This window comes from Lagopus leucura, unplaced genomic scaffold (assembly GCF_019238085.1).
Source record: "Lagopus leucura isolate 7727_CA_CO unplaced genomic scaffold, USGS_WTPT01 Super-Scaffold_100009, whole genome shotgun sequence".
NCBI classification, from domain to species: Eukaryota; Metazoa; Chordata; class Aves; order Galliformes; family Phasianidae; genus Lagopus; species Lagopus leucura.
Window position 1 is genome coordinate 21,676,239 of NW_024962266.1, and position 25,132 is coordinate 21,701,370.

Consider the following 25,132-nt stretch of genomic DNA (forward strand, 5'->3'; position numbering starts at 1 on the left):
TGAAATACACTTTGCTTGTAGCTGTCAACCAACGGAGCATGTGTTTGAAAACCTAGACACATTAGAACTAGTTTGGCCATATCTTGGTACTGCTTGATTCTATGCCTTAATAAGTTATTTTCTTCAGTAAACAAATAATGAGAATTTTTTAAGATGCCTGTCCTTTTTCCTGTATTAATCAGGAAAGAAAGTCATCACGAGAACGAAAGGCTTTTTCTTCTGCAGCTGACTCACAAAAACATTGTGCACCACTTTAGCATACTCGCTTCCTCTTCTTCATGTGACATCCTAAAAATAAAACATCACCTGAGCTTGAAAACAAATGACAAGTTAACATCCCAGTTGGATCCCAGTGGTCTTTCCTACGTCAGAACCAGCTCCTCACGTGCTCTAAGGGCTAGCTCTTTTGCAATTAACAGTACTATGATGATTTTACCAGTGCTATAGAGCCAATGGGACACGTTGGGATGCATCTCATCACAGCTCACTGCTGGAATAACATTAATCTCAATGATTATTTCTAAAACTGAATCAATTCGATGCCAGAAATATGAAGACCTTCAAAAGGTTGGGCATGTTTCTCAAATCACCCTTTCTCCCTCTCCCCATCTGCTGACTCTGCAAACTCCCATACTGTGAGTATTTTGTCTCACATTTAAATAAATACTCCCCATCACTATTACACTGTCACCTGTAATAGGAAAAGCCTGCAAGAAATCAAAGGAAAGCAAAATTTGTGTGGTGGCAGAAAACGTACAGAGAATAATCAGTCTTCATTGTGACTGTTAACAAAAGTAAGGGAGCCTAATGGAGACCCTGGATTTAATATGGTCTCTAAAATACTGAGGGGGCACTTTCAAGACACAGAATCTCCTACTTTAAAGAAATATTTTTCCTGTGTTCCTCATAAGATGACTTTTATTAAAATGGAAAGAGGTTTGAAAATAACTTGAAAGTTTCTGTTTCCTTTTTCTCATTCCTTGGCTCAGGAAGCAAGCTTGATGAATTTTGCCTTTTTCTACACAGGCAGCTCCTTCTCCATTTTCTGAACTGGGGATATTTGTGTCTCCCAGTGGGTACCCTAATACACGAACAGGGCAGAAGAAGCAAGTTTGATGAACGTGGTAAAGCATAAAGCATTCAGTGTTACTCCCTTAACTGTGTTGTTACGCTAGCTTTTCTGAACAGTGTTCAGCAGTCTGAACTGGCATCTCAATGGACTCTGAGATGTTGCAGGGATACTCCAGCACGAAGAACCTCTGGACTGGAAACCCATTTGAAAGGTTTTGTAACTGCTATGTTAACAGAGCCTTGGAAAAGAAGAAATCAGTACTTTTTGCTTCTGGGAATGGCTCGGTGTTACCACCGGCTTCAAGAGACACTTTGGACTGCATACAGCATACAGGTTTTGGTTCACATTAAGTGGTCTTTCACATCTAATGCTCCTGCAATCTTAATTTCGAAGAAGCCAATAATAAAACTCCCTTTTGACATCTGCGAGACTCTTCAGCCCTCAGTGTTGTTTCAGTGCCTGGACAGAGGTGATCAGCAGTGATTCACTGATAACAAAAGTAATTACAATATTTCAGGGATGATGATTTCTTCAGGCACAACTGTCCAGTGGGATTCTACACACAATGAGAAACGGAGTGGCTAGGTCTATGTCAAGTGACCCTTAGAGTGGAAAATCTAGGGTCCTTGATCTTATTCAAACTAAAAGTACTTTTGCTAATGAGCCTCCTCAAGTCGCACAACATTCATCCTAAGATGCTGAACACATGGTTTTAATTTACAGTTTTTAGCAACTTTCATTTATATTGTGCTAGAAGTCCTGAAACGACTTGCGGTAGAAGCTCTACAAATTCAAAACCCAAATGGCAAGCACTGCTGTTGGAACAGCCAGTGATAAAAGTAGCAGTTATCTGTGCTAATTCCTGCTCAAGCTTCTGACACAGGTATTAACCATGTCAATTCTAATTCTCTACGCATTTAAGTGACAACTAGACCCAATAAACAATAACAGAAGCACAAGGCACATGTGCTTTTAAACACTGGAGAAAGTAAATCCATGGGAATGAACAAGGTGCTATAATTACTAGTTTTTGTCATGTGTACAGCCACTCATGCATTTTAATTGCTTATCTGTTCCTGGTCTGCAAAGGGTATATATACAGCTTTGTTACACTTCCAGTCCAAGAACCAGGATGTTGAGCTCTAACAGCAATGTCTGCAATTAAAAGCTCTGTAAGCACCAGCTCAATGTCCGATGTCTCAAGCAAGCTGGAACCCATAACTCTGTATGGGTTCGAATATCAGGTTCACAGATAGTTGCAATGTGCAGAAAAATACCTCAGAGACTTGCACACATAACAACTTCAAGAGGTTCAGACAGGTATTGAAGCCTTGTGGCTACTCCACAATGCTTTCCGTGGATTTTTGGTCTAGCAGCATCTATGATCTCAATTGTTTATTGGTTTGAAACAAGAATTTGGGAAAGTGTGTGGGTGTGAGGCAGACATGTGTCCCTGCAAAAGAAGCTCCTCTAATGCTGACTCTTGAAAGTTAAAGAACAAAGTTCCCAAACACTTGTCCTTGCTGAAAAACTACGGTTCTGTGCTGCCCTAAATGGTGTGTGCTCTGGGGAAGACATCCAAGCATGCAGAGAACTCCTTTAATAGGATGAAAAGATTAAAGAAATCACATCAATTTAATGTGATTCAAGCGATAGTTTTCTGATTCCTTCTGCTTTTTACCTGTCTCATCAGCTCCTAATAACAGAGAAGAGATTAATGTTTTTTCACCATAAGGCACAGCTCCAAATAAACCTTTTATTTTGCAGTATGTCCCCCTGAAGTTCCCAAATACACTTTGCCAGGAGCCCTGCCACTGATCTCTGTCTCTGCAGGAGAGCAAGGTGAATGAGTGCCCTTGCTTAAGATCCTTTCTGGCCTTTTCAATACAGGAACTTCTGACTAGCCTGAATGATGTGGGCTGGCTTTATAACGTGGATTGCTACTCACCAGGGAGCTGAGGGGAGGCTGTTAAAGACTTTCTGAGGACTGTAGGTTGCACTATACTTCAGGTTGAGGTTTTTAAGGTCAATGGTTCATTCTGTTTATAAAGTAAAGCATTCAAGGCCCACTGCAGGATCCTGACTGCTCTTGCAAGAGCATCAGAAACCAGAAGAAGGCAACAAAGAAAGAAAAAATCATTTTGGAGGGAGTATCATTTTCTCTCGAAGAGTGGCATATTCTGCAATTACTGGGGGACAGTTTGAAGATGGCATAATGCTCCAGGGAAGATCTCATATGGATTTGAAAGCAGCAATAGTGCTCAAAGACAGAGATGGATTTGGGCCACCTATCCCCTTATCTCTTAGCAGTGCTGGGGAGTGAAATCTCCACTAGGGAGCAAAATGTACCCAGGTCTGCTCATGGGAGGCAGGTACCACTGTCTCAGGCTTGGATCTTACCAAGGGAGGTGTGAGGGAAAGGAGGGGTTTCTATCTCACCTGTTCCATATCCACCACTAGCAGTTATACACACTATAAACACAGCAGATGAATTGCCAGCTGCCCCTCGAGCCGTCATTAACTGACAGGCTATTTTCTTAACAGGCATCAAAAGCCAGAGTGAGCCTTTCAAGTGAGCTATGCTGAAGAAGCACACAGTGGCTGTACAGAACAGCACATACAGTTAGTTATACCTATAAAACACCAGCCACTGATCCCTTCAGGTGTTACTGCAACTACTGTAGTTTTAATACCTGCACAGTTTCATTCTCAACAGTTCCCTGGCACGGATGTAAGGCTGCTCCATCAGCACTCAGAGGGAGCTAATGGAAGGATTTCTATTTCTGCTGTACGAATTTCTGCTCCACGGATCACTTAAGTGAGGAATTTTTTTTATGTTGAGGTTGGGGTAGGAGGTGATAGTTTGATTGAAGCCAGCAAGCTAAAAACTACATGCACACATGTATCAGCAAACCCTTAACAACATCTCTTCCAACAACATGCAGCAACCTAAACAGCTGATACTAAACTATTTTTGATGATTCTAATGAGGCCCGAAATTTTTTAAAAGCAAAAAGGCACAATTTCTGCTAGGCAAAGACCATTTTTCCTCCAAAAAAATTAAACAAATAAAAATTATTCCCTCAAATACATTACACAGACTGTCAAAAGTCAACAGGTTTTTTGAAACTGAGCCCTTTAATCTGGTTTGAAAAACTTGGAGCCTGGATCTTTCGTTCATACGAACAGGCAAATTTCCCTTGAAGTCAGTTGTGCCGGTTCCTATCAGCTCAGAGAATCTCTGCTTTAGGATTACAGAAATGTTTAATTTTTTTAAGGGCACAGGGGAGACGGAATAGCAAGTCCACAAGCTGTGGCCCTGCCTAAGTACCACTGTGCCATGCTGCTTTGCCATTGAAGGTCCAGCTTCAAGGCTGCAGATCTGTCAGTGACCAAACTTGATGGACCACCCATTGGCCTTTTATTAAACAGCACTTGTTCCACCTCTAATCCTATCACTAGAGTAATCAAAGCTGCCATGTCCCAGGGTTTGATGGAACAGCAGGACCTGGGAAACGAAGACTGATTTTGTTAACAAAGTAATTTCTGCCTGGTGAATGCTGTCTCATTGCTAGAAAGTAGGGAGACAGGGTTTATTTGTGCAGAGAATGAGGCGGTAAAGAAACGAAAGGGGAAGAATGGTGAAGTGTGAAGTTTAATCTGGCACAGTCTAAGATTTCTTTCTTTGAGGCTGTCTCTGATCCAATCAACACCGGTTTGATATTTAACATCTCCCCCTGCAGTTTGAAATGATACCAGCCAGAGAATAACTCAGAAAACCCGACTAGAGGAGGAAGAGAAAAGGGGCTGCTCACAGCTCCCCTCTGGCCTAACAGCTCCCTGACAGATCCATCAGGATAGTCAGACCCTACACAAAATAGCCCTTACAAACCCTGGGATTAAAGGCATCTGGCATTAGCTGCCGGCAGACTCTCCCTGCAGTCAGAACTTGCGACAGGATGGGAGAAAGTTTTTATTTTTAACTCCAAGGAAGGGACATTCACAATCTCTCAGCTGAGGATCCTGCTATAGGGAAGGCTTTGAGCTCCAGCTACAAGAGCCTGTTCCGCAGGGCAGAGTGGTCTGACTCTCAGTGGGGATGAGATGTCAGCTGAGGACACACAGCAGCTGCCAGCCAAGGACACACAGTACCTGGGTTACGAGCAGTCCCTGCAGCCCATGGCCCATCGTCTGCCCTCTGTGAGGGAAGGACTGTCAGAGGACACACAGATCCTCTCCCTTTAGCATCCTCCTCGCTCAAACAGCAGTGTGAGGAGATATTTTTCACCACAGAACTGTGCAAGGGTCTTAAAAAGGAGGAGGAATTTGGAGCATCTCCTAACCTCAAAGCCCACCTGGCCCATCCTGTGCTGGCTGCAGTGCCTCTGCCTAGGATCAAAGACAAGGCCCTGAATGAGCTCCATCTGCCTTGCCACCAGCTTTTCTCAGTCCTGGACCACTTTTTGCACTGTAAATAAGCAGCTATATTGTCAGATAGAAAAGTTATCTGCTGCTTCTTTCTGCATTTTTTAACTTTTTCTATCTTGCCTTCAACGAAACCCTGAAACCACTTCTACCAAGAAGTGTTGAAATTTCAATCTCACCTACATCCAACTTCAATTCTCCTGTTGTGAGGCTCCCAGCTGAACTCTTTGCTGTGATTTGGAAGCCTTGCCACCAGCAACAACACCCAGATTTGTGCCACCAGCAGCTACAGAGACACAGGGGAAGAGCAAAGATGCTCCAGGAGTGTGAGCATCCCACTGCATTCCCAACGTGCAGTGGGAAAGCACAGCAACAGGAACAATGCACGTTTGGGAAAGCAGCTTCAAAACTACCAGCAAAAACTCCAAGGGGGGTACAAAATCCCAAACTACAAAGTTTGGGGGCTTACAACTAAAAACAATGCATTGTGCTCTTACCTGCAAGAGCTAGCTCTCCAGGAAGCAGCCAATTATATCAGCCACCTTAATCTTTTCATCCGGTTAAGACAATCAACATTTCAAAGCGACGCACAGAACGTTTCAAAGATCGTTCCTGGTCAAAAATGCAAGTGTATCCGCTTTCTTTCAGAGCAGATCAAAACCAAGCACCACACCGGGACCACTCCTAGATTTCTTCCTCCTCGCAGTATCAGATTAACAGATGCGGTGCGTGTAGTCAGATTAAATATTTGCAGTAGCACAAAGCTGCCTTTGAGGGGGAGAAGTAAAAAAGCCTTTTTCTTCTTTAATTTGCTAAGGGCAAAAATACTGGACTTCGGGGACGGGGGAAACAAAAGCACTGACACGGTTCAGCAAGGCTCCATTTTAAAACCTGAACTCTAAGTGCTGGAATTACAAGCAGTATCTCTGTAACAGTAATGCTGAAGACAGGTAAAACCTGCTGATGCCCTTAGCAGATTCAGGACCGTAATTTATCACAGCTGTTCCCATCAAACTGTGCAAACACCCTACAAGACAAAAGCTGCTTAATTTCTGATTTCCATTTTAGTGTGTTTTAATTATGTGTTGCTTAAGGAAGGCTCTAAAATGTGGAATTAGGAGGTGAAACCTAGCAATAGCAATCCACTCCACTAAATTAGCACAGTAATACAGCGAGCAGTAGGACTGCCAGACAGCATGATAACTTTACAAATTACTATTGTTAGCCAACCCGCCAGGTGTCAGGATGCATGAAATCTCGAGGAAGCGAGAAAATAAATAACTGGGTGGTTTTGCTTAATGTTGTCTCATGGTGTTCTGGTGGCCTTGTTCCCACAAAAAGCTTCAGTGTATGAAAAATGCCCCGAATGCCAATGAGCAGAAGTAGCAATGTCAATTCTCTGCAATAATTACAATGTAATTTTCTGTATTGACTAAAATTTTTTTGCATAGATAATTTGCCTTTACGTGCTGGTAGCACTGACACTTTGGCTGTTCTTTTCTAGTCTAAATTGAAAGGGAAACTTTTGTTTCTGCTTAAAACATAGCAAATAAGAGTAAAACAAAGTTATGGTGAGAGCAGCTGTTGAGTGTGATGCTCTCTCCCTTTTCCTGTCCCTCTCACTGCTCTCACCTAAAAAGAGTGCAGTATGATTCATTTCTGAAAGGTTTCCCAAAGGTACATCTTTAATCAAGTGCTTTCACTTGCTTGATTCTAACTTCCATTTCTGACCTATACAACCACATGCTACTGGATGTTTGCAGTGGTTAATTATTTTTACCTCACCTTGAAGAAGGAGTTCAGCAGCAAGGATAGGCATTTACACCTTTTAAACAGAAGAAAGTAAAACAAATTCCTTGCTTTGCATGCATGCTAAACAATGCAAACACTGAGGGGGATTTTTAGATTTTTTTTTTTTTATCCTTCTTGTAATTACCCCAAAACTGTATGCAACCAATCTTCTCCTATGCCTGTCCACAGGCAGAATTAGTCCTCTAGCTGAGAACATCAGATGAATCATATGTAAGTGTAAGCTGCACTCTTCAGAGAGTCCCCATTACAGGGGAGAAGGCGCTCTAAGGACATTTAATCACACCAAAGATCAGCCTTTAATCCTTACTTGCACATCACCAAGAATTCTTTTGCTCAAACTAGGACAGTAAGATACAGCTGGAAAGAGCTGATTTAAAATTAATGCTGAAAGGAAGGCTAAAAATGAAATATTGTAACCGTAACTGACACCATTTTAAATTTCCTCTGGATTATTTGTTTTGTTCCACACACATTCATTTCCTGAATTTCTAGTAAATCTGATTTCGTATAAACAGTTTCACAAAGCAAGTCAATAGCTGTGCCTGTGCTCCTGATTAATCCACTGAAATGAAATAGACCTTATGGCTTAGTGTTTGGTTGTTTAAAGCTAAATCCACTGAAAAAATTCTGGAGTCCAGTTTCACCAATAACTTTTGTTTCTTAATCTACATCCTTTTCTTTCTTTTTTTTCTGAACTTTACCTGTTCTAAAATGAAAAAAGTCCATACGGACTGAGCATTTAATTTCCCCCAGACCACAAGGACAACGTGTGCCCATTTCTTCTGACCCGCAGTAACTATTAAAAGACAACCAACAGTTTGCACATACTTAAATCCATTTGAACAATTGCTGAATTTCTATTTCCATTGTTCTTGCTTTATCCTCTCCGTGACAAGCACTGCAGAGCTGCTTTATTTAAAAACAAACAAACAAAAAAGTACTTTTTACTCCACTCTGTCAGCTGAGGAGAGGCGTGGAAGCTTCCCTCGCAAGTGACAAGCCAGCGGACACACACATTCACACCCTGCACATTTGCCTCTCCAATAAATAATAGACAAGATAGATGCACAGCGCTTGCTGGGCACATCACAGCCTCTCTGAACGCAGCACAACGGAGATCCATCAGCCCAATGCAAAGGCCCACACTGCAACACATCTCACCGCAACAGGTTTCAGGTTCACCTCAGTAAAGCAACTGAAATAAGAGAGTGGCTGCAACCTCCTGGAACAAGCCACGAGGCCCAGAAGCCTCCTTACCTGGGAGAAGTTGAGCCCGTTCAGCGGGTGACACTGCTCCTCCACCCTCTCCACCGCGCCCGTCGTCTTCTTCATCCTCTCAGCCTCCTGGGCGAGGTAGAGATCAAGCACCGGCACTCCACGGGAGCGGATGTCGGTCTCTGTCAAGGAGTTCACCATCAGCATCACCCAGACGGGCCTCTTGCGCTCCCAGTTGCCGGCGATGGCGTTGAAGAGGTAGTCAGCGTAGAGCCCTTTGCCCCGCTGGTCCGGGGTCATCCAGTGGGGCAGCATCAGCTTGATGTAGTCCAGGTGGCGTTTGAGGCGGCGGTAAAGCTCACGGGGCAGCACGTCCTGCAGGTTCTCCCCGTGGGGCAGCATCTGGCAGCTGGCCAGCCCCGAGATGGTGTAGGGGTCGGTGAGATCCAGCTCGAAGTAGACGCTGGAGCTGGCGTGGAAAGCGGCCTTAGAGTTGTCGGGGATGAAATCCCACACCCGCGTGTAGGGCACGTGGATGGTGCCGAAGAGATAGGCGGGGGGGTCGCGGCGGATGGTCCAGAGGAAGGAGTTCAGCTCTCCTTGCTGAGGGGAAGGAAAGCAGAGGACAGTCAGTGGCGGAGGGTCAAGAGCCACTGCAACAAGAACAAGCGACCCACGGGTGGCAGGGAACGCTGGGGGACCGTCCAGCACAGCCCCAGAGCAACACGAGCGCTCCATACCCACGCTATCCACACACACACACACCCCACCAGCACACCGCACCCCTCACACGGGGCACCCGCGCACACCTGCGGAGCCACGCGTGTCCGCGGCGCCGCGTGGGGCAGCGCCTCCCCGCGCCCCTCTCCGCCCCCCCGGCTCCGCGCGGCCCGGCTCACCGAGCGGGGCAGGTCGCACTGCCCCGTGTCCATCTGCTCCCGCCGGGCCGCGGCGTCGGGCAGGAAACCCCCGAAGACGAAGCAGATCAGCGTCAGGTTGAGTTGCATCCCGCTTCCTCTCGCTCTCCTCTCCTCTCTCTCCTTCCCAGATGAGGCTTTTTGGATTTCTAGGATCTTTTTTTTTTTTTTTTTCCCCCCCCCTCCTCCTGCTTTTCCCCCTTGTTTCTTTTTCTTTTTTTTCTTTTTTCTTTTTTTTTTTTTCTTTTTTTTTTTTTTTTATTCAAACAAACTTTGCCAGTCCCATCTGCATCTGACAAGTGCAGGGGGAAGGACTGGCCGCCCCCTCCCTCCCATGCTCTCCCCCCTCCCGCCCTTCCCACCCCCACCCCCTCTGGCTCCGGGCTTGTCAGAGGCGCTGGATGCTTTGGGGAGGACGGTTCTCATCGCCAGCCTCCGCCATGCTTTGATTTTGCAGGCTGGAGAAGCTCCCTTCCCGCCCCGCCGGTTCGGGAGAAGGTTGGGAGGGGAGGCGGGAATTAGCCAAAATAATAATAATAATAGTAATTAAAAAAAAAAAAAGAAAGAAAAAAAGGAAAAAAAATTCAGCACAGCGGCGGCAAAGAGAAGCTCCCGCGGAGCCCCGGGCCCGGAGGACGCTGCTCGGCGGGGCGGCGGCGCGCACCGCGCCGGGGAGGCCAAACTCGGGCTGCGGCGGAAAGTTTCGCGCAGCCGCCCCGGCCCGCCCGCGCCTCCCGCCGCCGTTTGGCCGGGCCGCCGCCAGGGGGCGATCGCTCCCCAGCGCAGCTGACGGAGGGGCGGTGGCGTCCCGCTCGCCGGCTCAGCACCTGTGTAGCGCTTCCAAAGCGGAGTTTCGAGCTTCCCGTCCCGCACGGCGTCACACAGTCACCCACGGGGGCTCTTCCCGAGAAGGAACGTCTCCTGAGGCTGCTCACAGCCTTCCGCTGGCTGCCGAGGCGGGAGGCGACGTGTCCTCACAGGCACTGCCTTCCCCCCCTACCTCAGAACATCACTGTAGCAGAGGGCACATAGAGGATATGCTGGCTGCACCCTGCCCAGCTTCTCAGCCATCCCCACCATCTTGGTCACCTCAGCACCTCACAGGGATCAAAGCAAACCCCTCTGAACGGTTCTGTTCACATCACTAATTATGCAGCTTCCACGCAGGAGGAAGTTGCAGGACACAGGCTAGTTCTTGCTGGCAGCACAGCCAGGATCTTTCTTTAGAGGCAGCAGGAACCAGGGCAGGCTGGAAATGTGTGGTAACAACCATTGGTTACCTCAGCATCCTATCAGGGCACTAAGAACCACAGAGCAGATGGGATCCCAGCCTTCCCATCACCTCTATGACCATAAAACTTCCCCAAAACTGCAAAATTTCATGCTGTTTGGAGAAGAACCAAAGCTACCAGGCTTTCTTTGTGAAATATTAGTTGCTAGTGCCAGGCAAGGTCCTGGGCTCCAGAAGCTTTCCTGGCCATGGCAAAGAAATATTTCTAAGTGCTTCCCTGAGAGTGAAATAGAGGATAGGAGGCAACAAGGTTGCAAAGTGCATGGATGACAGGGCAGTGCTGGTGGCCTGGTGTCCCCTGGGACACCTCCAGTGTTGTGACTGGCATTGGAGAAGATGCCCAAAAAATGATCTGAAAGACAACATGAGGCCTTCAGTCATGGACACGCGTGCCGTGAGGCAGGGCGACTACCCTCACCAGTGGCATACATATCAAAGCACCCAGAGCAAGAATAAACAAATGTCTATGGCTCTGTGCTCATCTTCCATTAGCCAAAAGGCAGGTGTGGTTGGGGGGAGGGAGACATAGCCAGTTTTCCAGCCGTTTCCCTGAACTCAACCCTGATGTTGCAAGAGCTGCCTAGCTGTGAAAACACAGCCTCGCCTTGATTTATGCTACTTGTGGGCAAGATGACTAAGAAAAAGGGGAAAGAAAAAAAAAAAAAAAAAGAGCAGAACAGGACCAGAAATCCCAATGGGAACTCAGTGTGGGTGTGTACCAATTTGGTGGGACAGTCAGGTTGGGGAAACTCCAGCCAAAGCTGCGAGCGGTTAGGAAGAAGAGACCACAAACCACATGATATGTATCATGATGTGCCACTTAAGATTCAAAGCATGCCACAGCATTTTTGAACATTACTCTTAGGTACCAGGAAAAAGAAATTAATTCTTTTGTGTAATTGTAACAATTTTTTTTTTTCTCCTTCAGATGAGTTCCATATGTCCTCATGATTTTTTTTTTTCCTTTAAACACAGCACTTTAGAACAAATCTTAAGTAACATTTAGCCTGCTCCTAAAGTAAATATTTACAAAAACATTACATAATGGCTCTGATCTTTGGAAAATGTATATTGCTGCCTACCTGCTACTGTTTTGTTCCTATCGGGAATAATAGAGAAGCTTTATCATAACCCCCAAGGCCGTAAAAGCAGTATAACAATGTGATTAGCAGTAATCAGATGGGAAATACTATTAAAAGCTTTGAAGAGATAAGAGGGATAAATGGCAAAGGGAAGGTTATGTTATTTTGTTTGTACAAATTTCCAGAAATCTAGTGGGGGAAATAGGCTTCTAATCTTACAAAAGCTGTATTGTTGTTTTGGAAGTGTTATAATGTTGTCTGATATTTATGTCATGTATCATCTTCAAAGAGCTTTCCTGAAGAAATATTAATCATTTCAGCAACCACTTAAAGGCAACCACTTCAGCGGTGCAGCGAGGCAGTAACTTAACAAGTAAGTTGTAGTAAGTCAGGAAGTGAGGACAGCCAGATTCAGCAAGGAGCCCATGTGGGCACAAAAAATACTTGTGGAAGCCTTAACAATATCTTTAATCAGGCAAAGCAAAACCCCATGGAATAGAAGGCATATTTATTTGTTAGTGAGAAACTGGCATTGGAACTCGTAACTATGGTGAGTTTCCAACAGGCAAGAGATACTGGCTCTTGGAGAAAACAGTTTGTGAAGGATCAGTATCTATGTGCAGGAGAGTGTAATTCTTTTTTATTTTTTAAATCAGAACGTGCTCCTTACAGGACTAACTGCCCTTTTGTCTCTTCTCTCACCTTTACTCCCAGGTGAAATACTGTTGGCTTGTGTGCTGTCTGTATTTCTATCATGCTGTACTTTCTTTTGAAGTATTTCAAAGAACTTACTGGATTTTAAACTCTATTTCTTGCACCTTTTCTTTAATGAGGGACTCTGAACCACACATTCTCCCAGAAATTGTGCTGTGCAAAACTGGAAGTCTGAGCTCAGCTTTTCCTTTGTCCTTTTCCTACAAGTGAAGCTGGAGGTGTCTTTTGCCATCTCTGGTAGGAGCAGAAAATCCCTCTTTTTGTATGCTGCAAATCACAGAATAATTTCAGTTCTAAGGCATGTCAAGAGCAATGTCATCCAAATGGCTTTGCTCAAAGAAGGGTTAGACTCCATATCTGATCAGGTTGCTCAGGTACAAGTAAGAACCCTAATTGGATTTCTGTCTTGTGCACAGGTGGCATAATATGTAGCTGCCCTGAACTCATAAGTTAACAAGCCCAAAGCATTTGCACTGCTAGCTGTCATGCCATCACCTATGTGCCATGACACCCGTGCTGTGAGGCATCTAGCAGGTACAGATTTTCCTGCAGAAGATTGATTTTGATGGTAGCAGTTGTATTCATGTGTAACATCACTGTTCAGTCACATAATTCATGATTCAAAACACACACTTGTCAGAAGAACAAGCCTCTGCTTAAGGCTGTCTGCTCAATTATCGTAACTGGGTTAACATGTTTTACATCTTTTGTTTCTATTGCAACCAATATAACATATGATGTAGTATTGTTCTCAGTCTTATATGTGCTATATGTGTATATATGTTGCCTGTTTGTCCTCATGTATCCAACTCAGCATCTTTTGTCACAGAGTTCCACAAACAACCAATCTAGCTCTTGAACAAAATCCCCCTCAATCCTAACATCCTCCCATCTGAGGGCCAGGTATGAATTCTGCAGACCAACTAGTATTAATAGCTTGTATTACATTTTGCAAAGCCTCACCTTGTGCTGTGGCCCCTGCAATGACAGACCACATCCTGTCTGAGACTAGGCACGTAAATACACTAAAGAAAACCTTTCCCAGTGTTAGATTCCACTGTGCATTCTCCCTCTGTATAAAGTTTAGTCTGTGCTGGTGTATGTATATAATGCAAGCATTACATGTGCATACACCTAGGAAAGAATACATATGTGTATTTATTTATATATATTGTGTTTACATACAAAAAATATATGCATACACACAAACAGAACAGTGGGATAGGCGAGTGCTATTAACACTTCACTAAATGCTTTCCAGCTTTTGTTCTCTCATTCTCTTAAAGATATTCTGGATTGGGACCAGCAGGGGCAGAAAGAACCTGCCCTGCTGTTCTTCTACTACAAGTACGGTGAATCCTGGCTTTTTGAGACCTTCCATCTGCAACTTGAGCCCTTGCATTACTGTCCCATCCCTTAAACATATTAAATCATAGAGATGCTGAAAGAAATGTCCAAAAGCAACTCATCTACCCAAGCAGGAGTAAGCTCCCTGCTGTGTAGCAAAATCTGTACTCAAGAAACAGCTACAATAGATCTTTTTCCTTGAGGCCTATTAAGCTGAGATTTCTTCCTGTTCAGCATAGTTCAATGTGCAGTTCCAGAAGTTCTATTTAATTTCATAAACAGTTTGAATGCTTTTTTTTTTTTTTTTGGAGAAAAATGAGAGTTCAGTTGCTCCAGAGTCCTTTAAGGTTCAACTCTTTAGCATTCATTTTGTTTTTCTGGTTTCCAGATTGCCATCACTTTCTACAGCCTTGATACAATTTTAAGTTTGCTAGTGCGTATTGATGAGAAGTCTGAGAGAAGTTTCATTAGCAGGGATGATTCTTCATTATAAAAAAGATAAACCAGCCTTCCAAGATAGCACTTCTGAAGGAAGATTCTATGTGCGACTTTAATTCTTTTAACCCAGGGAAGAATAACCCAAAGAATTGCAGTTAACACAGTGTGTGTGTGACTAGAACAGCTGGTTTACTAATAGCGTACCTGGTGGAGAATCTTAAAACATGCATTGTGTGCATGAAAATGTGATTCGGTTTAAAAACTGTTTTGTTTTGTTTTTCCTCCTTTTGGAACTGGTGGAATATGGTGCACTTTTGTTGTGTGTGTGTACGGGCCTGCTCCTTATTAAACTCATGGTACTTTTTCCAGTAACCACTTCAGTGCTGTGAATCAGCAGAAAAACACCATCTGTCGACTGGATAAACAAGAGTCTCATTAGCTAGAAGCTTAATAGATCACAAAGTCTCACCAAGTCCATTTTTATTATAATAAATTTCACCATGGAATGTTTTCTGATGTCACATGGCAAAACTGCCCTAAGTAAATAGCAGCTGCAGCATTTTCTATTATTTATCTTAATGTTTTGTGAGCTTAACAATAGAAGCTGTCCAGGATCTGAACTTCTCTAATCTCAAAGTGCTATATGTGTGTCTATGTGCTTAGTTTAATGTATCTTAAGCAAGTAGGCTTATAAGAGAGCTCATCCAGCCAGATGCAGCTTAAGTCAGTTGGATATCCATCATCCAAACCTGATCTTCATATCACTTAAGAGTAGTCAGTATGGCTAGAGCTCAGAAATAACTGTCAACCTCATTTGATCCACCTTACACCTAAACTATTTTCAGATACATTTTCCATAAACTTACATATTTGGGAAATGCTATACATTACATATACCAAATGTATGTGCACATATATATTTGCATTCTAATACCATATGTAGTATAGTAGATGTAGCAGTGGAAGGCATAACAAACTAGCAGAGCATCAAAGTCTAAAGCTACAGAGAGTAAGGATAAGCTCAGATGTAACAGCAAAAGACACAGAAACAAAGAAAGGAGAGCGAGCGAGCGAGCGAGCGAGCGAGCGAGCAACACTCTGCTTACCCTTAGAAGACCTCAGGTACATAACAATCTCCAGAGAGATACCCTTACCTTCCTTGCCAACCCTTAAATGAGGTCTGGAAAGGGCTGGATCCTGGCTCCACCCCTTCTAGTCACTCAGCTGCATTGCATGCACCTGAGCTTCCCTGGGTTGGCCACCAGGTGCTCCATCACTGCTTCAAGCTGTGACTTAGCATTTCCACTATAGCTATATATTATATATCATACTATATTATTTTGTACATTGATATTTCCCATGTTGGAGATTTAAAGCATCAACAATAATAGCTTAGGTCTTTCCTTTCTGTCCTATTCCAATTTTCCTGAGCAGATGATGTGGCCTACTATCAGATCCTAGGAAAATTCTTCCAATAATGGCCACTTTCCCATTCCTAAACTATGGCATTCCTCAGGGATGGTCTAGTTGATCTCCCCATAAAGGTGATTGGACTCTTCAGCCACCAAGTTTCACTAAGGTGCTCTCTTATCTTCAGAGAAGGGTCATTCAGACTCCCTGCTATTTCAGAACAAACACAGGCAATGCTTCCAAGAGTATATTTGAGTCCAAGATCCATCCTGCATGAGACTGCAGTTAAGACTGTACCAGTTCATGTTATAGCACAGAAGGAGCAATCCTGCCTGGCTGCCTCCTGCATGGCCACCAGATGCCTTTTTGGATCTATCATCTGCATACTGTGTTTTAGTAACTGTCCAGAACAATGTATGCTCTTGCTCCCTGCATCTGTATGCAAAGCTTCCACATGATCCAAAGCCCACTAAAAACAGTGAATAATAGATTTGCCTAAGAAGTTAAAAAATGAGAGATCACTAGACCAAGGAGAACTCCTGGGTGTGGTGACAGTCCTTAAGACTGCTAGTTTGTGCCAGCATGGCAGCAATGCTTTTGCAGGGTTGCCACAGAAATGGTTTTCCTCCTAGGTCTAAATCACAGCCTGTGGCAGTGTTTCCTGATAAATGGGCTGCTGGAGCCACTGCAGCCACTATGTGTTATCCTCTTTGTACACAGTCATCTAGACCACCTGCTGTCTCCTAAGAAAAGACAGTGGTGTTTAGAAGGCAGTCCTGCCCGTCTCCATGCTGTACCCCTCATCCTTTCCCACAGGAGAAAATGGCAAAGAGCTTTTCAATACCTGAATTATTCTTGTAACTGCCAGTTCTCTGTCCAAATCCCTGAACATAACTTTGCCCTATCTTTGTGAAGCTTCAGGTAAGGAGCAGGACATGTGTATACATCCACTCAAATAGCGTGGCAAAGTTGTCTTAAATGTTTCTTCCACCTAGAGACAACTTCTGGTTTGATTAAAACATGTAAATGTATTTAATCATGAGAAAGAAGCAGATCATAGTGGTCTTCTGTGTTGTTGTTTTTTTTTTTTTTCCCTCCTACATAAGTCAAAGTGGCTTATATATGTGAGATCCAGCTGTGCTTGCTCACATCTCTGATACTCAGACTGTACTTTGAAGCTACTCCTGCCCTGAAATCACACTGTGTATATCCATTACAAGCTGTAGGGAAGAATTAATCAAATAAAACCTGCTGCTAAGCGAAAGCATATCACAACTTACCTCTCTCTTCTTACATATCTTATGATTATTGCAGAATTGTAAAGTCCCTTTTTTGTTTCTTTGAAGCAAATTTACAATAGCCCCAGTAATTCCTCTGCACTTGAGAAGAAGTAAACCTTTTCCACTGCTGCAAGTCTCTAAAATGTCTACAAAGGGTCCTCTGCTAAGCTCTGTCCTCATGGTTAGCAAACATTAGCTGTGAACTGGAAGTTAGCTGGGTCACCTTTTATCTGTGTGCTGGTGGGGTACCAATATCAGTTCATCTCAGATGTTATAATTTTAAGATCTTTTTTTAAATTGCAGTAGTATTTCCAAACATTTTCAGCACACAAAGAGAAAATAATGTCGGTGTTTTGAAAGTATATTTACAATGTATTGTTGGTCCCCATTTATGTCAATCTCGTTCAGCTTGCCTGCATGAGAAGTTAGGCTAGTTTCTCCTGATGTTTACTTTGGTCTTCTGGAAAGCAACAAGGAAGCAGGAGGGAAAAAAGAACAGATCAAGAAAAGTATCATAAATTGACAAGAAGAATGAGTTCTTCCCACTTTTTCAGAAACTAACTTTACTTTCATATGCAAGTGGATCTTGCAGGCAATGTAAAAGCTCAGCTTTGCTTTCTGAGCACATCCTTTTATTGAATCTCTACCCATCAGTGCCTAGCCCTGGTGCATAGCCCTGTGATGTTCGTTTCTCTATAAACACAAAACACAAGAAATTATTCTGTGTGTATTCTTGTCAAAATCAAAGAAATCAGAAACGTTTTCAGTGTGAAGTAAAAGAAGAGTCTTTCTTTTCAGAAACAAGAAGTTATGACTATTTAAATTTCACTAGGATGATGTTCATTGGGATCATCAGTCATAATTTTTTCTGTTTTTATTAACTTACACATACACACAAAAAATGCCTTTCATGGATGAAAAATATCTTGCTTATTCACAAGCCTCGTAGAAATAAACATTATTTTATATGTATGTACTGCTAGCAGCGAGGATTTTATTTTTCAAGCAATGTGCCAAGTTTTCATTAGTCAAAGTGTGAAAAATCCCATTTGCTCTGTTTTGGAGAGTTCATACTGCAAGCATTTAGAGAGTAATTTACTGATCTTTCAATCAGTGAAGAAAGGATCACCCTGGGACTTGGCCAGCCAAGTGGAGCTCAAGGGTTGTACTTTTAATCCTCAGCTTCTTAACCCTCCCTTTGCTTGACTTTGGGCAAACTGCTTCATTTGTCCTCATCTTGAATGCCCACAGACAAGGACTAGGCTTTCCAATCATTAATTTGTTCAGGAGTATAAAGTTAATATATATCAGATGCTAATACAGCAATAGCCATTGGTCAGACCCTTCAAGCTAGATAAATGGAGGCAATCCATGGTCTGAACATAAGTTTTGAACAAGCTCCAGAGCACAACTGGGGCGAATCTTTGGTTTCACTCTACAGCATCACACAAAACTAAGAAGATATTTCTGTGTACTTAGATCTCTTTCTGTTTGGAGTCCAGGTCTTTTCATTCCAAGCCTACTTTGTTTGAGAGGTGATAAAGAGAGGAAAGCACTGCAGTGTGCTCTCTGAAGAGGCCACTTAAGAGGCAGTAAGGAATCATGGGGTAAGTAGAGCTATCAGGGACTGGCTTTAGTTTGATGGATTTAGCTCCATGAAGTTGTGTAGAGATACCATGAGTACATAAACAGAACATGAGCATGAGGTGTTGTTCATACCTATGCTGGGGACTTGTTTCCCATATTCCTCTGTGTAAAACAGGAAAAGCATAAAAGCCAACATGAGTAAGATCAAACCCTCTGCTTATTCAGACATAAAATATTCCCTGAGTCCCCAGAGTTACATGGGCTAGACCTAGGAGACTGCTTTCTTTCTCAGAAATGATGTTGCCAAGTTCTGGACAGAATTTACAGAACAAATCTCTTGGTATTGTAATTCATTGCAAAGGAGACCTAAGTTTATCAGCTGAATTATAGATGATGGAGCCTTATATCAATTCTTTACATGTCCTTTTTGGCTTTTTTGTTGTGTGCGTGTTCCTTCTCTGTCCTCATCAAGGTGCCTAATGAAAGACTTAAATCCATTTTCACCCTCTTTAGAGGCACCAACAATAAAGCAAATGAAATATTAGTCGTTCTGAGTAGTAAATTTACAGCAAACAATAACAAATCCATGAGAATTTGTATGGCCTTTTGCCAAAGAAACCAAGGATTTGGATCTGTATACTGAAAAATGTATGCATATCTATTCTGGTGCTTAAGGAGCTGTGGGAAATGCTTTTTTTTTTTTTTTTTTTTTTTTTTTTTTAAGGGAAAAGAGAGGAGAGTAGCTAAAATCACCTACAACCCTCCTTTTAAAATCTGAAAGTCATCAGAAGGTTCAATCTTTATGAAAACTTTCTAATGCCTTTATCTCTCTCTTTAACTATCTGAGGTAATGAAGGTATGACAAGAATGAAAGCTTCATACAATCAAGCAGGCAAGATTCCTACTGTTCATGGGACAGTGACCCGAAGCTCAGTGTCAGTGTTGAGATAAGAACTACAAGCCTTACCAGATCCTCTCCTGAAGGAGCCACGGAAGATGGTGAGGTATTTCCTTCTTTTGAACTGTGGCAACATGTATCAGCGCTCATGAAACTGAACTGCACCTGGTCTCTTGCAGATTGCTCATTTTCTTTTGATAGTAGTCATCTTGCTGCCTAAAATGCAATGTGTTATCCTTTCAGTAAGCTGCATGCTCACCAGCTAACTGTTCCATTGGATATAGTTTACCCCTCCTATTCTTCCTCGGTTACTTTTCTTGTGCCTTGGTCATATTCACAGTAGAATAAATGAGATACCAATATCAAACCAACCCAGAGCCTACTGAGATTTCCTTCTCTAGACTTGAATGAGTGTTCTGAGAAACATCTTGAGAATGATGACTTGCTACTGCAGTCTTTTTCTTCCTTTGTATTTTCCAGGCAGCTCTGGACTGCGTGGCTCAGTGGGTACGGGAACCTACCAGACCTCTAAATGGGCACAGTTGTGGATCATGTCTTTTACTAAGCTTGCTCTGATATTTTTGGTAAATTCTTGCGATGTCCTCTCCAATTCTCATTTGGCTATGCATGTGAAAGTCTTCACACGTGTCTGCAGTCAAATGCTAGCCATGTTTTCAATCAACACGACTCATTTTTTAAATTATGGCTGTGAGAGTTTTCAGGTTGTGCTGACGAGCCCGGTACTATTAAAAAAAAAGCCTCAGACCAGTGTGTTTTGGGGAGGAGAGAGAAACTGACATCTATTCTGGGAAGGAAGAAGCAAGAATACCAAGATCTGGCAGCCTGGTCTGTGTTTGCTCCAATGATGCATCGCCATGTGCTCTTTGGTAACGCTGCCCTTTCCGTGCCACATGCGGATTGCCAGATGAGGAAGCTTGGCCCAAAATAAAAGCCAGGCTGCTTTTCATCTCTGGGATTTGTTTGTGCCAAGCGAACAAAGTGACTTCTTTGTGGCTGTTTGCATTTGTCGTTCCAAGTTGTCTGAGCACGAGGTTATAAATACGCACCAGGGTTTGATAGCCTCAATATGTCCAGTCGGACAAGCCTTGCGTGCTGGCAAGAGAAGGATTTGGCTTGCCTTAATTATTTTTGTTTTAATAGTTTTTAAAATGTTTGATATAAATCAAAGATACTGTAAATAAAACTCATGAGGACGGGGTTCCTCCCTTAGCCATTTTGTAGATTGGGTTTCTGACCTGTGATTATTGGCGAACTTTCTGTTTCATATTTGTATTCTTTGCAGTCATGTATGTAAAGGGATGCTGTCAAGTTAGGTATGTAATGTAATGTCAGTGACATTCTTAGATTGCTTTTCGTAGGGAAATGAAATGATGTCAGTATTCTATCAACTTACCTCCTCTTTGAGGAGATGCAAAGTATGAGAGGAACGTGAGGCGCTGAGTTGTTCTGAGCTGTGCCTTAGGACTGCTAATAGCCAAGGCTGCTGCCCTGGGCTGGTGACAAGAAGGCCCATTAATCAGCAGTGACTGAGCAGTCTGGGGTAAATCCTGAGCCTTGGGGACTGTTAGCCAAATCCTGACTGCTTCATTTGGGAATGTTCAACTTACTCGATTTTTTTCTGTGCTCACCCTCAGCCCCCACCGCTGAAAAGTAATACTGGTGAAAAGTGCCTCATTGGGAATATAATTTTATGGAAAACATTTTATTTTTGTATCCAAATCTTCCAGTCAGTGTAGGGTTTTCCATTTGCTTTTAGCAAAGGCTGTTTTTCACTATTTTTCTTGTCCAAAATTCTTATTAAGAAACTGAATGCTTTTACCAAAAATGGGCATCTTTTCCTTCTCCTTCACCCCCTTCTCCATGCACAACATCCTTCAGACCCCTGAAAACAATCTAATTGAAAGAAAGCACATTTCTGTTAAAAATTTCCCATGGAAATGATTTTGTTGTGGTTAATGTCTGTTCTGTCTCTCTTCTGTCTGGAGCTGGAAGAAAATTCCTCAAAATCATTATCAGCCAGTGCATCTCTATAGCCTGAGTGAACTTCTAAACATCTCATTTATTCCTTAATGGAACAATCCAGAAACCATAACTGTGGTCTCTGGCTTATTTGTAATTTGTATACTGAAATAGATATTTGAACAGTGATTTGGAAATCGAAAATTGGTCAAAGATCTTACTTTTAAGACTTGTGTCAAAGAAAATGCATTTACTGGTTGCAGCAATATGCTGTGCATTGTATGTATGCATACACCCTTATATATATGTGTGTGTGTGCGTGTATCTACTAAGTACATACAGTTGGAAGTGAAAGATCATGGGATAAGTTTTGTATGCTGAATTTTAGTGTTTCTTGGTATTAAGCTTCATCCTGAGAGCAGTGACCACCCTAGGCAGGAGGCAAATGGGCCCAGGTCTGTTTTATGCAGTGCATGTTTCTTTTTTTGCATCCTCGTGCAAAAAGAAACTATAGTGCCCTGTACATGTGTGATAGCACAGGAAGATGCATGCTGTATCTGTGTGGACTGAGTGGACTGAAATGGGCAGATTCAACCTGCTGCAGACTTTCTAATGTAGTATGAATGAGTACTTACAGAATCTGGCCCACACGTGAGAATAGATGCTTGGATATGTGTCCCTTTGCAAATGCAGTCTGTGGCAATGGGCTTCTTACTTGCAATTATTCCTCCGTGTGTAAGTTAGGAGGCATATAATATAAATTGAAGCCTAATTTTTTCTTTGAAGCTATTAACACCCACCCACATGCAACAGGAAACAGACTTCAATTTTAATTAGTACCAACACATTGAAAATTCACCCTATATTTGCCTTCAAATGCAGCAAAGCAGCTTCAAAGCTAAAAGCTTCTTCACTTTCTAAGTAATAATGAGGTATTAATGAGGCAATTAGGGGCTTGTAAACATGGTGTCAAAGAGATATGAACTAATCACCAGCAACAGGAAAAAGACAGATCCCTCTGACTTCAGTGCTCTGCACTCTCCCTAGCCCCCTGAGGCATTCTGTGCTTGTAAACTAATCCGCAAAAATGTTCTAGATTAATTCAAAACACTATCCTCCTTTTAATTCCCTGACTGTCTTCAGGCTTGTTTCTGAATAGATGCTCTGTGTGAAGGCTTTTAAATAGGCACTTTTGTTATTGCAATAAAACCCAGATTGAAGTTCTCTTGCGCTAAGCTGTCAATTTATGTTTGGCTCCCTTCTTAGATCCATATGAAATATTTCTAAATCATTTGTTAGAATACTTCTTCCAGTTTATTTCCTTCTAGTCTATATAAATAAATTTTAAAAAAGAAGCAAAACATAATTTAATTAGAACCGACAAACACCATTTTTTTTTTCCTTGAAAATGTTAGTGTTGAAACTAAATACACCGGTTACATCCTAGAGAGATGCAGATGAGGCAGGGACAGCTATTTCCCCTCGCAGATTTTTTAGCTGGGGTGTTGGACTAGGATTTGCAAGATCAGGATTCTGATCGCACTAATTTGCTGTGTGATTTTATGAGAGTCACTTTTATGACTCTCATTTCTTTGTAGAAGTACGGCTCAGATTTGCTCTAAGTAGTGCCTCACATCAACCTGCTTTCTGTTGCTGAAGTGAAAGTCACAGCAGGTTTATCCAAAGTAAGGCATTAAACGTGGTCCCACCTTCATGACGCGTTTTGAAGTTGTTCCTATTAGAAAATGTCTTTCCAAATAAGCCTTTCTTCTTTTTTAAGTGAAAGAGGAGAAAAAGAACTATGGGAAAAATGTTTCGGGTATTGACAGGACTCCAGGAGGTGAGGCTTCAGGAAGAGCACTTCCTAAGCTGGGAGCAAACATCTCTTTACTCAATCTCAGATGTGTAAGCTTCGAACCTTCATGTGACGGCTGAAGTTCTGACCTTGCTCCTTCCTTTGAATTATCTCCACAGATGGTATTGCTTCACAACCAGAAGTACTACTGATATGGGGGAGGATTTTTGGATATGGCCTGTTGTCTCCTGGAGATTGGGGTGAAACTCCATATCCTTTCTCTGCGTGATCTCATTACAGTCATCTCTCTAGGGGTGAAAAGTGAGTTCACTAAACCAGCTTATTGTGAAAAAATATTTTGAAACATAACACATTGTGGTTTGATCCTGCATTCTCACAGGTATATGTTGGAAATCACTTGATTTAAGTCAGTAACATGTGTGCTAAGCTCTCAGAAGTGAAAACAGAACAGAGACCCTCATAGTTTTTCCTACATCAGGAATTTGATCTAATCCACAGGAAAACTGTACACAAGTTCAACAGTCCAGCACTTTGCCTGATGGTGTACAATTGATTATAATTCTGGAGTTCACCCTCGATAGACCAGTTAAAGTGGTCTCCAATATTTTCTGACAATGATGCTTATATAGATGGTGGTGGTGAAATCACATCTGCCAATGTGAAAACCAGAGCCGGCCTCTCCAGAAGTTCAGCTTATTGTCTGAATCTTCTGCAGTGTTTTATTCTCGATACGAAATACCTCTCATAGGATCTGGTTATGAATGCTTTATGTGTTGCAGTAGAGATTCCAGAGTATTCAATACTATTGCAAATGGCTCACTTTTAGACATTAGATAGCAGAATTTCATCAGATATCTCTCTCATGTAAAGCAGATTTGGAAAAAAGCAGTCTTTATTAAAATCTCTGAACGGTGAAGAATCAGCTGCACCCTATGTTCCTGTGCAAATTAATGATGTCTCTCTCTCACTATTCACAGTGGGAAAGCTTTTGCCTGTATTTGAATATAACCAATTCTTTTTTTTTTTTTTTTCCTGGATATAAGCTTTTGTTACGGCATCACTGTCAAAGCAAAGGAGCTCTTGGGTATCCCATTGTGTTTGTGGTGGCAGTCTTTGGGGAAGATACCACCCATTCCATGCAGCATGTAAATTCTCAAACCACAAGCACGTACACTCCTGGCTTTCACCCAGACCTTTGTGCCTGGGAGCCCACAGCCATGTGATGATTTTGGTGTGTGGCTTGTGGGGCTAGGAAGGTTGACACGTGTGAAGATGTTTCTAGTTCTCGTTAAGGAAACACGCATAGGCCAATGTCACAACCTTTCCAATATTTCTTTCCCATGCACAAAAGCCAGAATCTTTGACTATGTTAGGAGGAGACCACAGCTACAGGCATCAGCTGCAAACACATCATGCATGGTTACTTCCAGTCAAAGTGCCTAAAGCCTCTGTCTCCTTCTGGGAGTTTAGAGGCATTTGGGACTGGTTACCCTAACTGCAGCTGGCCAAGAAATCTCTTGTTTGGCCCAAATAGTCTCATAGAGGAGGAGAACCCTGCTGTCCTGCATGAAGCAGAGACCAAGGTGTGGGAGGGGGCAGTCAGAGCATCCTCATTTCCACGTGTGAGATGCAACAGACCTGCCTTGTTAGCTCAGAGGTCTCCGGTGCTTGAGACATTACCTTCCCTTCACCTCTTTCCTTCCTCTTCCCTCGTGTTAATCCTACATAACTCTCTCTGCTTTTTCCATATTGGTGGGGATCTTAAAGACCCCTACAGTTCTGCTGGGCCTCTCCTGTTTGTGTGCAATAACACAGGATGGCTGGACCATTAACACCTTCTCTGAGCAC

General features: G+C 42.8%; 1 protein-coding gene and 1 long non-coding RNA gene across 3 annotated transcripts in view; one reads left to right on the plus strand and one right to left on the minus strand.

Annotated features, from left to right (window-relative positions):
* Nucleotides 1–9,618, minus strand: part of TRABD2B (TraB domain containing 2B) — a 255,932-nt gene extending 246,314 nt beyond the window's left edge. The window contains exons 1-2 of the mRNA XM_042873535.1: nucleotides 9,424–9,618; nucleotides 8,567–9,127 (exon numbers count right to left, since the gene is read on the minus strand). Coding sequence (XP_042729469.1) covers nucleotides 8,567–9,127; nucleotides 9,424–9,531 — 669 coding nt within the window. The 5' untranslated portion in view covers nucleotides 9,532–9,618. The remainder of the gene's footprint in view (nucleotides 1–8,566; nucleotides 9,128–9,423) is intronic.
* LOC122181171 lies at nucleotides 9,435–23,493 on the plus strand. Of its 2 annotated transcripts, none has more exons than XR_006179373.1 (4): nucleotides 9,435–9,519; nucleotides 18,506–18,610; nucleotides 19,438–19,589; nucleotides 23,443–23,493. It is a non-coding gene; the product is annotated as an uncharacterized LOC122181171 (long non-coding RNA). The 2 variants fall into 2 exon arrangements; XR_006179372.1 differs by lacking the exon at nucleotides 23,443–23,493 and adding an exon at nucleotides 19,969–20,608.
* Nucleotides 23,494–25,132: the final 1,639 nt, after the last annotated feature.